Genomic DNA, 15,221 nt, shown 5'->3' with positions numbered 1-15,221 from the left:
ACTGTAGCCATAATTTTGGTAACTAAATGTAACTGTAGTATAGGTTCAACAATTCTTAACGTTTTAACAGCACACAAAGTTCTATCTTGATTTTTAATATTTGTACCAGCATCTCAGAAAAAAAAAAAAAAAAAATCACAACCACAAGTGCTTAGGCACTACAGTGCATCAAAGTTGGAAGGATAAAACAGTAGTACTGTCATTAAACCAGTATTTCACTTTACTAATCCTTCATACTGACCACAGACTGCCCATTCAACGCCTCTTATCCAATCTTCGTGGCCAGGGAGTATTAATGTTTTCTGAAACTGAATAGAAATTCCTGTTATATCATAGATATGCACTTAAATTACCACAGACATCAACAATAAGCCTTGGATTTTCAAGTCTTTTATATTTACAGCTTCTATTATTTGAAACTGGAAAAATAAGTTGCAACTAAGGATCGTAATTTATTGATGTATTCTGAATAGGCCTTTTGAGTTTTGCCACCACTGGGTAAACATGTATCACATTACGGTACTTCCCATATATGGGCAGGAAAGAATGAGAACTCAAGGTGCTCACCTTCAAGAGGCTACAGTCTCTCTATGACACAGATTAAATTTTTAAATTTATCAGACTTATAATGGTACACAAAGAATAACATCCTGCAAACATGACATGGTAAGCAATTTCTATTACATGTGTGAAGTGGATGCAACTGCAGATGATATGGAAAATTAATATGGGTAAAATCCAATGTAAAAAGAAGAGGAGATGTTTTGGAATTATTTCATTCATTACTTCAAAAATACTATTCAAAAGCATATTATATTTGTAATATAATACTATTAATAAGAAGTATTTATGGGGCTAGAAATATTCTGTGTTTCTTAAGTTTATTGACTAAGTTTCCAAGAAGATATATATCAAGAACTGTTACCTGCTGATGGAAAACTGTATGAACACAGGCTCAAAAACACAGGAATGTAAACAAGTCTGGATTCCCTTTTAAGAATTTTCATTAGTAGTATATTTACATTTGTAACATATATAATACTGCCATTTTATTTTGATTCAATTAAGATACAAGTGTTTACTTGTATTTACTAAGCATTTAAACAATTTCTATTTTTCTTTGCCCAGAAAAAGCCCAACTTCCATGACACTTTTTGATCCCAAGTTGACTTAAAATGTCTGAAATAACCACTGCAGTTAAAATGTTAGTGTAGTTTAGTATGAATACCACATTTTTTCTGGCATTATATTCTGCTAAATCCCTTACCTAGGCCTACTAAGAGTTAAGATTAAACGACAGCCTCTGCTATCAGCACAAGTCTGCAAGGAGGTCTCTTTCCCTTTGGGGGAGGGGGCAAAAAAAAGCACCTTTCTCATTGTGTTGCTGCTCTTTCTCAAAATACCTTTGGCTTCAGAAGAGGTGGTGAGCAACAGTAACTCACTCAAAGAAAAAATCTGTATGAGTATGAAAAATGAGTACGAAAAAACCCATACTCACTGATCAGTGTTTCTCTCTTTGGCACAACATCCCTGATATTCTCCAAAACCCCCTCCCCACCAAACAAGTTGCTGAGCTTCTCATTCTACATTTGCAGTCTTCATTTATCACAGAGATCATTCTGTAACATCACCAGAGTAGCTTAATAGAGACTTCCAAATCAGAAAGTTTTGGTTTTAAGCATGTGTTCTCACAGCCACCTAAGCCTCATTTTGCTAGTCACTCCTGCACTCAACGGAACTTTTGGATGTGGCGTTCCAGATAGACATTTATGTTAAAGACCCAACTGGTTATGTGTAAATAAAGGCAGGAACAGCCAGGAAGCAAAATCAAATAGTGACCTAAAGGTTTTTCTGAAGACTACATGTTTCCAGTAAGACATTAAAAAATATATATTTTTAGCAATTAATATTTCAGATAAGAACGAATATATAGGTGTTTTATTTCATTTACACAACCTCTGACATAATGCTCTGTATTCTACACTCACCAAGGTTAGTTGGTAAATTTATTCCCAACTGAAAGATTGGTTCAGGCTGAACTGTTGTTAACATTCTTGTCTTTTATGATTCCTTTCATGTTAAACAGTGTGCATTTCTCCTGAAACTTGACTTTAATATTAATCTAAACACACACATCTAATCATTTTCCCATTTTTAACTTCAAGGTGTTGGTTTGCTTTTTTAAAAAAAAAAAATTACCCTCATCCTCTCACATCAAAGAGAACTATTAAGAAAAGCAGACATTTGTTTTGTCTTTAGAGTAAAACTAATCACTTTGAGCTTATCAATACCACCCCAGGTTTCCAAGTCATTTCCCAAATAGGCTTTTATGCTCTACTTCACCTTAAGTCAAGCATGCAGTTCTTTTGTGCTATAGAACAAGCATTCGCTCAAGATTTTCAACATACTGTTTTCCATAAAAATAAAGATTGTCCACTGAAGCTAAGCAAGGAGCAGTGTTGCTGTTATGTCTTCTGCTTGGCTTTTTTTTTTAATGTTTTTGCCATTTTCTTTGTCTCTCGGTATCACACATTCAGTTTCTTCAGATGTATTCTGTTCTAAAACTACATCAATTTAAAGCTTCTTGCAGACACACATGGTCATCATTTTTAGATGATACAGTCAAAATTTTTATTATTGTCTAGGTTATATTTAGAAGTATTTTGACCTGTCATTCTTTTGTTTCTATTTTCTGCTATTTTTCCTTCTCTATTTCAGTTTTCCCCTTGGTCCTCACTGAATACCTAAGAAGTTACAGTACCAACAGTTAAATTTAACAAAACCTCATGGTCCAACTCACTTCACAGGCTTACCCATGCCTTTTAACTAATTTCTGAACATTTTTGCATAGCAGCAATCTGGTCTTTTTTCCTTTAGGCAAAAAATAAAGCTGTTTTGTAGGTAGCAGAACTAATGAAGCCAGGTTCTCTGTGGATATGCCCAGCACACTCTGAGCAACTAACTCTGCCCACACACGGGGTATACGTCCTTCAGGACCAGGCTGATAGTATTGTTCGGCAAATTTGGCAACAGAGGTCTTCTCAGTTTTTCTCTACTGGACACTATTCAGTTGTTGATCTCATTGAATTAGAAAAAGCCTGAATTATCTTTAAGTGTGCCGCTTACCAATTAGGCCAAATTATTTGGGGGAAACATAGTCAAATATGCACCACAAAATCTCACAGAAAACAAGCTCAACATAGAAAAATTTTGGTTTAAAGCTCTATTTTGATCCTGTGGTTTACTTACTTCACCTCCATAAGCCTGTAATATCTCAAGCAGGAAGACATGTAACAGTTTCTGAAAGATTTTCCCCTGGGTGCTTTTATTAATCAATACCCTCTTTCAAGAACTCAGAAAAGCAAAAAGCCCATTTTCTCTCTACTGCTTAGCACAGTAAAGGACCTATGGGTAGAAAGTCTTAATAAGGATTTGAAGCCTGCCCACTCAACTTCCGAAACCAAGCCAGGTTTTATGAATAAATGTATTTCAACTGTAAAATCAATAAGTTTATCAAAAGGCTGCCTGAATCAGTTAACTGAAGATGCCTCATCCTCCTCCCTCAAGAGTATAACAGTGTCCTCCAAGTTTCATTAGAATGTCCCATTATGAACTTACATTCTACTACTTTTTTAGGATGTTAACTAAAAGAAGTTTCCAAGAATCACAATTATCAGAACAGAGCTACAGACTTTCACCACTGATGGAATGACAGAGAAGTTTAGATTCTAATTACTCTTCTGTGACAAGTTCTAGTAAAAAATAGCAGGAAAACAGTATCACTTCCTTCAAATACTTTTAAAAGGTACTAGAGAAGCCATAATAAAAAGGTGTCAGCAGATGTGAGAGAACCTGACTAAAAAAAGAGAATCTCCCTTTAACAGCTAGGAAGGAATTTATGTCAGAAAGCTTACAAGGACGTTTCATTCTGTTAATAGCTGTAATACACTACACAGGCACTTCCACATGGATTCCACATGGAATCAAATTTGGGCTCTTCTCTTTGAGGTCTGTACAGTCTACTCAGTTAAAAGAGGTGTTCTGGAAAGTTAAGATAGACATCAACCAGAAGTCCCACCTCATTTGAAAAAGAGACTCTGAAGAGACCAACTCTGCCATGACAGCTGGTGAAAATACTTCCTAAAATTGAAGGCGTGAAAAATAACAATGTAAAGTAAGAGTAAATTCCTTGTCCGTTGTATGAATAAAGTCTCCTACCTCCAGAAAATAGACAGCACCATAAACATGCTTACAAAGCTGAAGATGGATCTTGCTGTTTCCAGCTACCTTCCCTTATCCTCCACAGACTGACTGCATTTAAGAATGGCTAAGAATGCTGTTATACTCAGAAGTTTGGTCAACAACTGAAAAATAAGTTACATATATCTTAATATTTTTGGCAGTCAAACTGCATATTATACATTAATCTGAACAATACAAGAAAACAAGTTCCAGATTTCGAACAAGGAAAATCAGCTGCGCAGACCCCGAGATAAAAGTCTTTCTTTAGCACACTGAGAATCACGAGTGGCATTCTGCCATTGCTAATTCCCAGAGAACGTCATTAAACTGATTTAACTCATGAGCTGGGATGGGAGGGGGAGGCAAAAAAAAAAAAGCTAAGAAAGCAACCATTCTTCGTGGTCAAGAAATCAACGAACATCGCAGATAAAGGATGAAGTATTTACTTTATTGACAACAAAAAATCTTATTATTGTATATGGCAACATGAACAGGCAAAATTATCCATAAAGTAGCTTTTATCTCTCTCAAAACACAAAGACGAGTATCTACTCATTAATCTCTAAGGGGACTGTGTCTGAACAAATCCAGAAGAGTAAGTGGTTCCTACACATGTCAGTTTCAATGGGGGTTCCTGAATGGTAGTTCATTGGTGAACTGGGAAGTGTTCGGGGTTTGAAGTTTTTATCTAAGGGAGTGCTAGACAGAAAGAAGTAACATTGACTTCTGTTTTGGAAAACAGTCATTCAACACATGCTTTAGAGTCTAACAAAACTTCTGAACAGATGCAAGAAAGGACAGAATCTCTTTCTATTGCTCCAAAGGAATATTTATCTGTACAAAAAAACTAAAGATTGCCAGCTTCCAAATAATATGTGAAAAGTGTGTGCGCTTTCAGAAGATCAGATACTCCTTCAAATACTTCTTTTGCCATTCAGAAGCATTCACCACCAAGGGCTTACTTAGCAAGAAACATGTAATTTCAGATAGAAATCGTATCACTTATAAGAATTTGTAGACTAGAATTAACATAATTCCTCTATGAACCATTCAATGCATAGATACTCAATGAAGAATGACAGTCATAGCTGGTTTATATCATTGGGAATAGAAACACAGGCTATATTCACACAGGGATAAAGTAAGAAAGACTAACTTCTATGAACTGAATTCAACTTCAACATTCTGTATGTGCACTTCGTCCCTACTCAGAAAAATGGATGAACTATTTGAACAGAGGCAGTTGTATGTGATGGCTATCTAGAGACAGACAGTAGTTATTGAAAAAGCTCAAAAAATATCAGCAGCACATACAAAAAGAAAAGAAGCAGAAGAACTGAGTAATGTTGTGAGCAAGAGACAAGATCTGTAATTACCTGACTATTCTGCTGTATAAACAAACTTATTTTGCAGTCATCACCACCACAAGCCAGTATTGGTACTGGAAAGGAAAAAAGAAATAAGTCTTCACTACTCAGGTTACAAACTCTAATATTCTAGGATATAAAAAAATTATATAAACTGTATAAAAATCAATATAGTATCAATAAACATATTAATAGACTGATAAGCATAACACTTTTTATGTTTTCTCAGTTAGACACCTAATACTATTTGAAACAAACTAGTATCTCAAGACCACAAAATTCAGAAGTTACTTTGGCACATAAAGAATATCTAGAAACTACTCTTTAGCATCTTAAATATTTCCTTCAAGTTCACATATCTGTAGGAAGTTCCAAGTATTAGAGATTTTTTATTAATTATTTTATTGGCGTCAACAGGCATTTGTTCTAAATACAAAAAGAGCAAGAAGCAAAAGAAAATACTCTGAACTAATACAGTTCAAGTCCCTAAATTAACTGAAACACATACAGATGGAATTAGCATAATTATTATACAGCAAATAAGACAGACAGACCAAAAAAGGGAGACAGACCAACACCCACTGTACGCAATGATATGAAAGCAATTAACTTTATTATACACACACTCAAGTCTGGAGTAGTAATTCACTTTGGCCAGCTATCTAGAAAAGTGTGCAAAAAAAGGTAAGTCAATTGAATCAAACCAGACAAAGTTATGTCTAAGGACAAAATCAGAGAAGTGTATTACTTCATCTCTCCCACAGAAGATGACGGAAGAACAGCTGACCCTTACTCCACTCTGTCTGGGTCATAAGGTTGAAGTAGTACTGCTAGGGACCGAAATTGTAAAATGAAAAGGAGTTAATTACAGAATTATGAAAAAATAAGTTATCAGGGCTAGACATCTGCACTTCTCAAGTCTGGGTAGGAAAAAAAACAACTAGCTTTCGCTAAAATCAGCTCCTTCATTTTTTAAAAAAAGCCATCGCTTTATAGAGATAATTTTATTTTTACTATGGATAGACCAAAAATCAACTTGAGTATTTATAAGTTTATGCTCTATACTAACTTCCTCTTTCTGCCCGTACCAAATCTGCGCCTAGTTATCTGCTGTTCCTCTCACATGTTAAGTCACATTTCATATTCTTACACCTTCACCACTTGCTGCTTCGCTCCAGCCTTTAAGTCACTTTTCACCTCCATCCCCTCCTTGCTTTGCCAAAAAGGACTGCTTTGGACTGGAGGCAGTGAACTATTTTGAAAGAAAACCTGGTCTTCAGGTCCACAGAAATTGGGCAAGAGTGAGGTTTTCTTCCACAAACTACAATACAATGTATGTTCTTGGAGCTGGTATCCTTTCCTGAGAAATACATTTTATGGGCCACTATAGTATTTACACACTTACTCAATGGAATAAAAGTTTGACTAATAAAAGCAAGAAGAAAATTATGATCTAGTTGCTGTATCAGACAAACGCAAATACTTTCACTCAAAAAGTTCTATCAACAAATATATAACTGGCAAAAACAGACTAGTATATAGTTTTTCACAAATGCTCTAGAGTATTAGAATTTGGATCTGATTGAGATATAGTCCTGCAAAGGAAAATGGAAAAAAATAGTTGGAAACTGTGGTCCAATTGCAATGGGTAGAGTGGGATCAGCAGAGTTTTTTAAAATTTTGCCCATGCTTTTTTGATGTGTTGCAAATCTGTTCTGAGGATAAAATTCTTACTGTCAGAGGCCAGGCTACGGTACCCCTATTATCCAGGTGGTAGGAAGAATCACAGTACGTGACAGAAGAGCTGATCAAGATCTGTAAAATAGTAAATCCTATTCCCAGCATTTTAGAAGCAGAGTTTCTGCAGACACTGCAAGGCAAAAAGCAACCAAACAGTATGAAGCTCTTCTTCAAGACACAGAAAACAACTGCAAAGAAACTTTAACTAAGAGGCTGCCAGTAAAGTGCTTAAGCTACGCTCCAGCTGCAAATAATAGTTCAGGATTTTATCAAGTCTATTGGCTTTCTCCTTTTGACTTCTTCATAAAAAATGGTGCTTTTTTTTTCCCCCTATCATTTATTTCCAAGGACAACCTGTTAAAAAACTAGGTATCATGAACTTCAGTGTCTTTTGAAAGTTAAAGCATCCATTACATACGAATCAATTCGCAATGTGAGTTTTAAATTTCTTTGCTTGGTGAAATTAGAGGTTACTGTATATGCTTCTAGTTCAGTAGTTTACAACTTTCAGAAAGTAATTATGTATTTAATTCCTGACTTAAGAACTGAAGATTGACCTCAAGAGAAAAGCTTCTTTAAATCTTAATACAGCTGCCAACACAGCCTTCATAAAGATTTCAGAGCAACTCCTAGTTATCACAGATCATTTTCCCCTGAGGCTCATTAAAATTCCGAATTGCCATCACAGATTAATATTTCTGACAAAATGATCAACAGTGAGATTTTTAATAATACATTTTAAGATATTTTATTTAGATTTCCAAATTAACATACTCCTCTGTACAAAAAAACTATTCAGTTATATGGATTACTCTGTCAGGTTTAAGGAGAAAACACAGAACATGGCTATGCTGTATTAAAAGCTCCCTTATAGATTTCTAGAGGAAACATTTCTAATTATATATTTATGGTTCAAAATCTAAACTGTTCCTCAACAATTTCACCAGCACAGATTATTCATACTGGAACAGGCATTAAAAACATAATGTATAGATTTTAAAAACTCTGTACAAAACCTACACAAGTAATAACTTATTTGAAAATAATTTTAGCTCTTCAGAAAAGTAAAGTATTCTTTTTCAGGTTATGAGCACTGTGTTGGTTTGCATAAGTAACTTGAATTGGGATGGGAAGAGGCCAGAAGGAAGGACTGTCCTGTTCCGAATGCAACTTTAAGCAACGCTGAGTTTTGGGGACTCAGAGATATTCACAGCAAAACAAAATGCTTGCTACTCCAACATGTAAAGAAGTTCAAGCACTCCAATCATTTTTGTTTAAAAAACCATTTAGTTTTAAGAATTAATACGATAATCTTCATTTAAGGTGTTTCTAAAATGAATGGTCACTTCTCTTATATAAAACGTGATTCCAACATTAAACAGATGCAGATGTAACAGAGCGTTACAGTGAGAATTTCTTGCCTGTACAGTATCATAAATGAAAAAAAATAATCTATTGCTTTGCAATATGAATTTTATACTCAAACCAGCACAGCAGACAAACTTTACTTGTAACAAAAATTCACGCTGAAGGTAGTGATTTTAATTTACCCTCAAGCTTTTTAACTTCAGCCCAACTACCACCTGTTAGTATATTTACAGGAAAAATAGAGAGAGAGGTTTAAAGTTCCTTAGTGGTGAAGATGCTGCTTTTGATATCAAGCACACTCTGGAAACGGACATTAGCATTTCCAAATAACACAACACATCTTGTTAGAGCTTTTATATCTCCCATAATTATCGTAAGCTGAAGAATAAAATAAGCTTCTGTGTAACTGCTCTGAAGGCATACATTCAAAGAACACACCAATGTGGAACACATGCAGTGAACAGCTGAAAGCTAGATACAGTTAAGAAGCCTCAGTACTTGGCCTCTTGGGAGCCTGGCGTTGCTCCACCCAGGTGAAAGGCTGTAATGATACTTAAACACAAACCTAATTCAACATATGTATCTGGCTTGAGGATACATTGGGGGGGGGGGGGGGGGGGGTGCGGTGTGCAGACTTTTCGACAGAAGAACGTGTCTGTGGCAGGCTACAATGTCTGAACACTTCTGTTAATAGAAAACTATACAAACTATACCGAACAGGTTAAACTTGTTCAGCATCTCATTTTTTTCACATTGAAGAACAAACCGGAGATAAATACTGCTTGTTAATCTGCAATTTTTTGATGCAGGCCTGCAGATTCTTTTTCTGGATCTTGCCCTTCAATCCAAACAAGAACATATGCAGCAGCACCACAAGGAATGTGTGAAACTAACAGCATCATCCCATCCCGTTCACTTATAGTCCTGTTACCCTCCTTTTAAGCTCTCTGTCTCAAAAGTTTAAAGCACTCCATTTTGAGCACCATTTTGAAGACACTGTAATCAGCCAGTATTTTTCTAATTGCTAAGAAGAGTTCAGTGAAAATCTTTAGACAGAATCACCAGCTTAGGCTGGTTCCATAGAAAACAAGAAATATGGCACAAGCATCTGGAGTCAGTCAAATGAAAAATCTATTTGGGGCATTTCTTCGATTTTACATTTGCTGCATTGATATTCAGTATGTGCAGCTGTACTTACCATTGCTGCCAGGCAAGAAGGATAAGCAGACATCCATAACAAATCCATTTCCAAACTGCAGAATTTCAATGCATTTAGCTGGAAAACAAGAACAGACAGTGTTGATCTCATTCATCGTTAAGTATTACAGTTACACTGTCATTTCCTCCTACATTATGTAGTTAAAATTTCCCATTCAATTTTATTTTAAGGAGCTGAAAAACTACTGCCTTTTTCAGAAGCCTAAACAGCAACACTGTCTTCTGCGGGGCCACAGAAATTCATCCAGCATTAGCTGAGTTGAAAGATAAGTCACTGTTCTCTGCTGAGTACTGAAAGTTGTACAGCTTCACTGTGGTAACACGTTCAGAAGCGGCAAATACTGCAAAGTATATCCTGTGGCAACAGCATACACTACAGAAGAAGCTAAATCCATTGCCACAAGAGCAGATAGAGGGATAAGCAAAAACCTGCAAACACCCCTGAAATCCTAGGAGTGGTTAAACTGGTAAGCCATCAGGACCAGAGTAACCAGCAGGAGAGCAGAAAAACCCTCAACAGAAGCAGAATTGATCCAGACAAAAAGGAAAGGACAGGACTTCACAGTGTTCTTTGGGAGCATGAGAAATGCCTTCCACAACGTGGGACTGAAGACTGGCAACTCCCATCTACTTCTCTCATGTAGGGAGGGCAATGTGAAATCGTAGAATCATAGAATAGCTTGGTTCCAAGGGACCTTAAAGATCCTCAAGTACACCAGATAAGGAAGAAAGTAACTTGAGACATGCAGTCAGTACAACTCAACTAGCAAATAACACTTCAAATATAGATTATCCTCCCTATTTATTTTCTTAGGTATTTCAAAGAGCTGTTCTCCCATGTGTCTATGGCAAGGGTCTAGTTCACCAGAAGGTCAAGATCCTATTATTCCAAAATTCATTTGACTCAAGTCAATAGTAACAGACAAATTACTAGTTTAATCTCACTTTTCTAATGCCAGCATTAATCGTTTTACTAAGTAATTTTACTTCACACACACATACTTCTAGTCTGCCCCCATGTTACAGGCCAAAATGATGGTTTAGATTACCAGATTGAGTACATATTAAAAAGAAACACCTAAATTAGCCAACACATCACTAATGAAAAGCAAAGAAAAAATCACTCTGCAGAACAAATCTGACTCAAAGCTGTTAAACTAGTATAACCTTCAGCTTCCAAAAAGCAATACAACGGTTTGATGTATCAAAGTCTGAAGAGAAATCAATGTAGCTCCATTAAAAGATGTTAGTATTTAGCCAAGTACTTCAATGGGTAAGTATTCATCATTTTTATTAAGTAAGATATTGTCCCTATTAAAAAAGAAAAGTTACCTTCTGAACCATGCCGAGACCAGATTCTCACAGTAGAGTCAGAAGCTGCAGAAGCTATTAACAGATTTACATCAGGTTCATCTGACTGGTAGACAGCATCCACAGCACAAACAGCTTCAGCATGGCCTTTGAGAGGAATGCTTTTCACAAGCTAAACACATCAGAAAGTTTTACACTTTTAAATTCCAGTAACTTAGCCCAGTGAATTTTTAAAGCCATTTTAAGAAAGAAAAACAAAATTAATACTGGAAATAAGTTGTATACCTGCGATGGCAAAGCATCTGCCAAGCTATGCTTAAGCCACAGCATATTCTAGGAAAACACAGAGAAGTGATACAGCAGTAATGAGTATTAGCTTGATAAAATTTTGTTCAAAGTTGAACAGAATTAAATGTTCCTGTGTACACTGTACAGACCTCACTATTGTTTGAGGAAAGCTGGAAATAGTACAGAAGTTAGGAAGAGCAGCTTTCCTCCCTTTTTTTCCTTCTTTTGCCCCTCACTGTAAGGAACATCTCATAAAGGTTTGGATAACTTCAGTGAAGTAGACAGCGCAGACAACACAATGGAATAAGTAGCAGCTACAGCAGATCCAGCAGCAGTTTCTTAGTGTGTTCTTGGAAATCAAAACAGCTTTTTCCTCATTTAAAATACCGCCATGAAAAAGCAAAAAAATCTAAATTTAGACTTAAGTACCTAATTTCTTAATGAATGAATACAGGTGATTCCATTTGTAATCTGCTCCTCAAAAAGCAAAATAAGAAGCTTTTAATTCTGTGACCAGAAGTCATCCAGCATTTATCCAAATTTTGTTATAAAGGCATTTGACATATCTTTGCAAAATATAGCCTGACAAGCCCCAGTAAGAACTTTGGTTGGTCTGATACAGAACTTTGCCTGTTTTTAAGAATTTATACTAGTCTAGAACTGTCATTAAAATGTGTGCATTTAGCTACATTCCTTTTCAAAGACTGCCATAAGGCTGTGCATCACATCAGCAGCGAAGGTTAATAAAGAAATCTGAAAGTTATTCTAAATAACTACATAAGCAGTTACAATAGATCAGGATAAGAAATTACTTATTTCTGAGAACATTACCCATCAAACCAGGTGCATTTCCCCCCAGTATGCATTCTCATGCATTTTAAAATGTCAAGTCTAATCTAGTTTGAAATAACCTATGAAATGGGTTACCTACACAGCCATTCCCAAACCAACGCCTAATAAGTAGGATTTTAAATGTTAGATAATGAAGTTTTTTTCACCTAAATTTCAGTTCATTCTGAATGCTCTTTTACACCATATTCCACTTTTTTTCCCTTAGATTTTATAGTATGAATAATAAGTTAACATGTCTCCTTATTTCTTCAACTTCTCTGACAAAACTCAATTGTTGCACAGATTTATTTGGGGTTTTTTAGAACATCTGCCCCACCTTGCATATCATCCTGGTAAGGTTACCCATACACAAACATTACACTGATACACAGGTTGACCAGAAATCACTAGAAATAGTTATAAAGAAATGAGGTAGGGTACAGGAACTGCCAAATCAAAATGAACCTTGTGGTTTGAAGATTTTAAGGCAGTTTAAGGAAAGAGATCAGAAAGCTGATGACTCAAGAACAAACAGGATCTTTTAGACATGCTAGAAATCCACTTGATGACTGGTTAGCTAATTTCTTAATGAATGATGATTTTAAAAAGATAAACTACAGAAAGGAAGAAACAACATTTAAAGTAAAACACAGCATGACAGAATACCAACAATTTGAAGGAGATATGTGGTTCAATAGTCAAGGCAAAATGAAGAGGTATGAATAAGAAATACAGACAAAACAGACAATCTGTGGTATGTGTGAAACCAGGGTGGGGGGAGCTTTAAGAAGAGGTTATTCCTGCTTACCTGATTATTCCATGTTCCTGTTCCACTCCATTCCCAGAGAATGAGTTGTTTATCAGACCCACCAGAAACTAACTCTGCTTCAGGAGCTAAAAGTAAGTTTTGGTATGTTTTGTGAACACTTACTTTGTAACAGCAGTCAACAACATAAGCAGTTACAGTGGTTACCACTCACAAAATACCATGTCTCAACTGTATGCGAAGTTTCCATCAAAATAAAGCATGGCTAATGAGTTGCCCTGTGCAGGACAGCTAAAGAACCAAGGTATTCTCTAGGACAACATAAAGAGAAAAGTTACAGGAATATTTAAAGTTCTATATGAATATGATAAACGTATCTTTCCAAAAAGATTCTCAAATGCTACAGTGTTATATTTTCTTTGTTTGGACGTTTTGGAGGATTGGAAAATAAAGCAAGAAAAATCTAAACAAACAATTCAAAGCTTCACATGCAAATGTAATTCCCAAGTTCGCTGAAAATAATTTCTTTTAATCAATTTCAAGAAGAAAATGGTTTAGTACTATTAAAAAAAAGTTTTTACCTCAGTACATACCTCCCAAAATAGCAACTGGCACATTACATTAACAGTCTAATCAATGGCTCTATTTCTCTTTGTCAGTGGGTTTGTGTAAATGCCTAAGGGCAAGAATATGTGCCTTTGCAAAGTCTGCACTAAGCAACTTAAAATCCTGGAATTGCTGTCAAGCAAAAGCCTCATGGGGGTCTCAAACACTTAAGGGTTTTTTTGTGGTTATGACCTCTATGGAACTTACAGCTTTAGTCTGAGATTTCTTAAAAGGCGTTGCAAATCCGTTTACCAAGTCAACACACGCAAAACTCCAAGCCCCTGCTGAAGGGTGGCAGCACAAGCACCACAGCCGCCGGTCTGTCAGAGCCACCGCAGCCCAAGGCAAAGCGGCCTCCTTGGGCTGCCGCCGGCTGCGGGGCCCGCACACCGCCCCACCGGATCCCCTCGCTTACCGGGCAGCTCACCCGAGTCCGGCGGGTCGGACTCCTGCGGAACCACCTCTTCAAATCCCTACCGGGAAGTCGGGCCTAAGGCGAGGGCGTGCGCTGGAAGCGCTGCAACCCCCCGTTCCCTTCAGCAAGCCCCACAGCCCCTCTCCACCGCCAGCCCTGCCGCCTCACCTCCCCAGCGACCCCCGGCCCCCGCCCCCAGCGGAGGAGAGGCGCGGAGGAAAGGCCTAGCTACTCACCGCCGTCCCGCCGGCGGACCCAGCGCACGCAGTTCACTCTACCGGCGTGGCCGCGGAGGGCAGCGGCCGCCCGCCTCCCCTGCGGGAGAGAGAAAGCACCGAGCGTGAGGCCGCGCTGCCGATCCCGATCCCGGCCCGGCCCGCAGCGCACAAGCTCACCGCCGGCTCGTAGAGGATGACGTCGTGGCAGCTGCCGAAGGCGAGGAGCCCCCCCCGCCCCCAGGACACGGCCCCGCCGCCCGCCCGGTTGGCGCAGCAGGCGACGTGACAGACTTCCACGGGCGCCGCCATCTTCCTCACCGCCGCGTGCGCGACAGCGCCCGTAGCAACGACGCCCGCGGGGGCGGGGCCTCAGGCGGGAGGGGCGGGGCTGGCCCGCGGCCGCGGAGGGGCTGCGGCGGGGGCGGGGGCTGCGGCGCGCCCGGGGACCGGGGGTCGGCGGTGTCCGGCGGGGGGCTCCCGCCGCTGGGCCTGGCGTGAGGGGAACGGGCCGGGCCGGCACCGCACCCCCCGCCGGCCGGGGCGCCTCGAAAGGGGGTGCAAACCCCACCGAAACGGCCGTTAGTTCGGGTGGGGTTTTTTGTGGAGGGGGAGAGTTTTAATCTTTATTGCACCTTTTGTCAAACATTCAGAAGTTTTAAAAAGTTTAACGCTACGCTAGTTTTGTAGGTTTTTTTATATGTTTGTGCGTGTGCACGTAGCAGTTGGTTCCACATGTCTAGGAAAGAACCGAACCGCCCGCCGGGGATTGTGTGGTTCCTGTCCTTGTCTGATGTTTCCATCACCTGCCAAGCCTCCCTCTGATAAAGAGTCACTCTTAAATTAAGTCACTG

The 15,221-nt window shown here is 38.4% G+C and overlaps 1 protein-coding gene across 2 annotated transcripts in view; it reads right to left on the bottom strand.

Annotated features, from left to right (window-relative positions):
• ELP2 (elongator acetyltransferase complex subunit 2) overlaps window positions 1-14,684 on the bottom strand; it is a 45,635-nt gene extending 30,951 nt beyond the window's left edge. For both annotated transcript variants that reach the window (XM_055704941.1, XM_055704942.1), the window contains exons 1-7: window positions 14,548-14,684; window positions 14,389-14,467; window positions 13,174-13,259; window positions 11,268-11,418; window positions 9,916-9,993; window positions 5,619-5,683; window positions 242-308 (exon numbers count right to left, since the gene is read on the bottom strand). In XM_055704941.1, coding sequence (XP_055560916.1) covers window positions 242-308; window positions 5,619-5,683; window positions 9,916-9,993; window positions 11,268-11,418; window positions 13,174-13,259; window positions 14,389-14,467; window positions 14,548-14,679 — 658 coding nt within the window. In that variant the 5' untranslated portion in view covers window positions 14,680-14,684. The remainder of the gene's footprint in view (window positions 1-241; window positions 309-5,618; window positions 5,684-9,915; window positions 9,994-11,267; window positions 11,419-13,173; window positions 13,260-14,388; window positions 14,468-14,547) is intronic.
• Between the last annotated feature and the right edge of the window lie 537 nt (window positions 14,685-15,221).

This window comes from Falco cherrug, chromosome 3 (genome assembly GCF_023634085.1).
Source record: "Falco cherrug isolate bFalChe1 chromosome 3, bFalChe1.pri, whole genome shotgun sequence".
Taxonomy (NCBI): Eukaryota; Metazoa; Chordata; class Aves; order Falconiformes; family Falconidae; genus Falco; species Falco cherrug.
The sequence above is the reverse complement of the archived record's forward strand: the minus strand, read 5'-3'. Positions and strand labels throughout refer to the sequence as shown.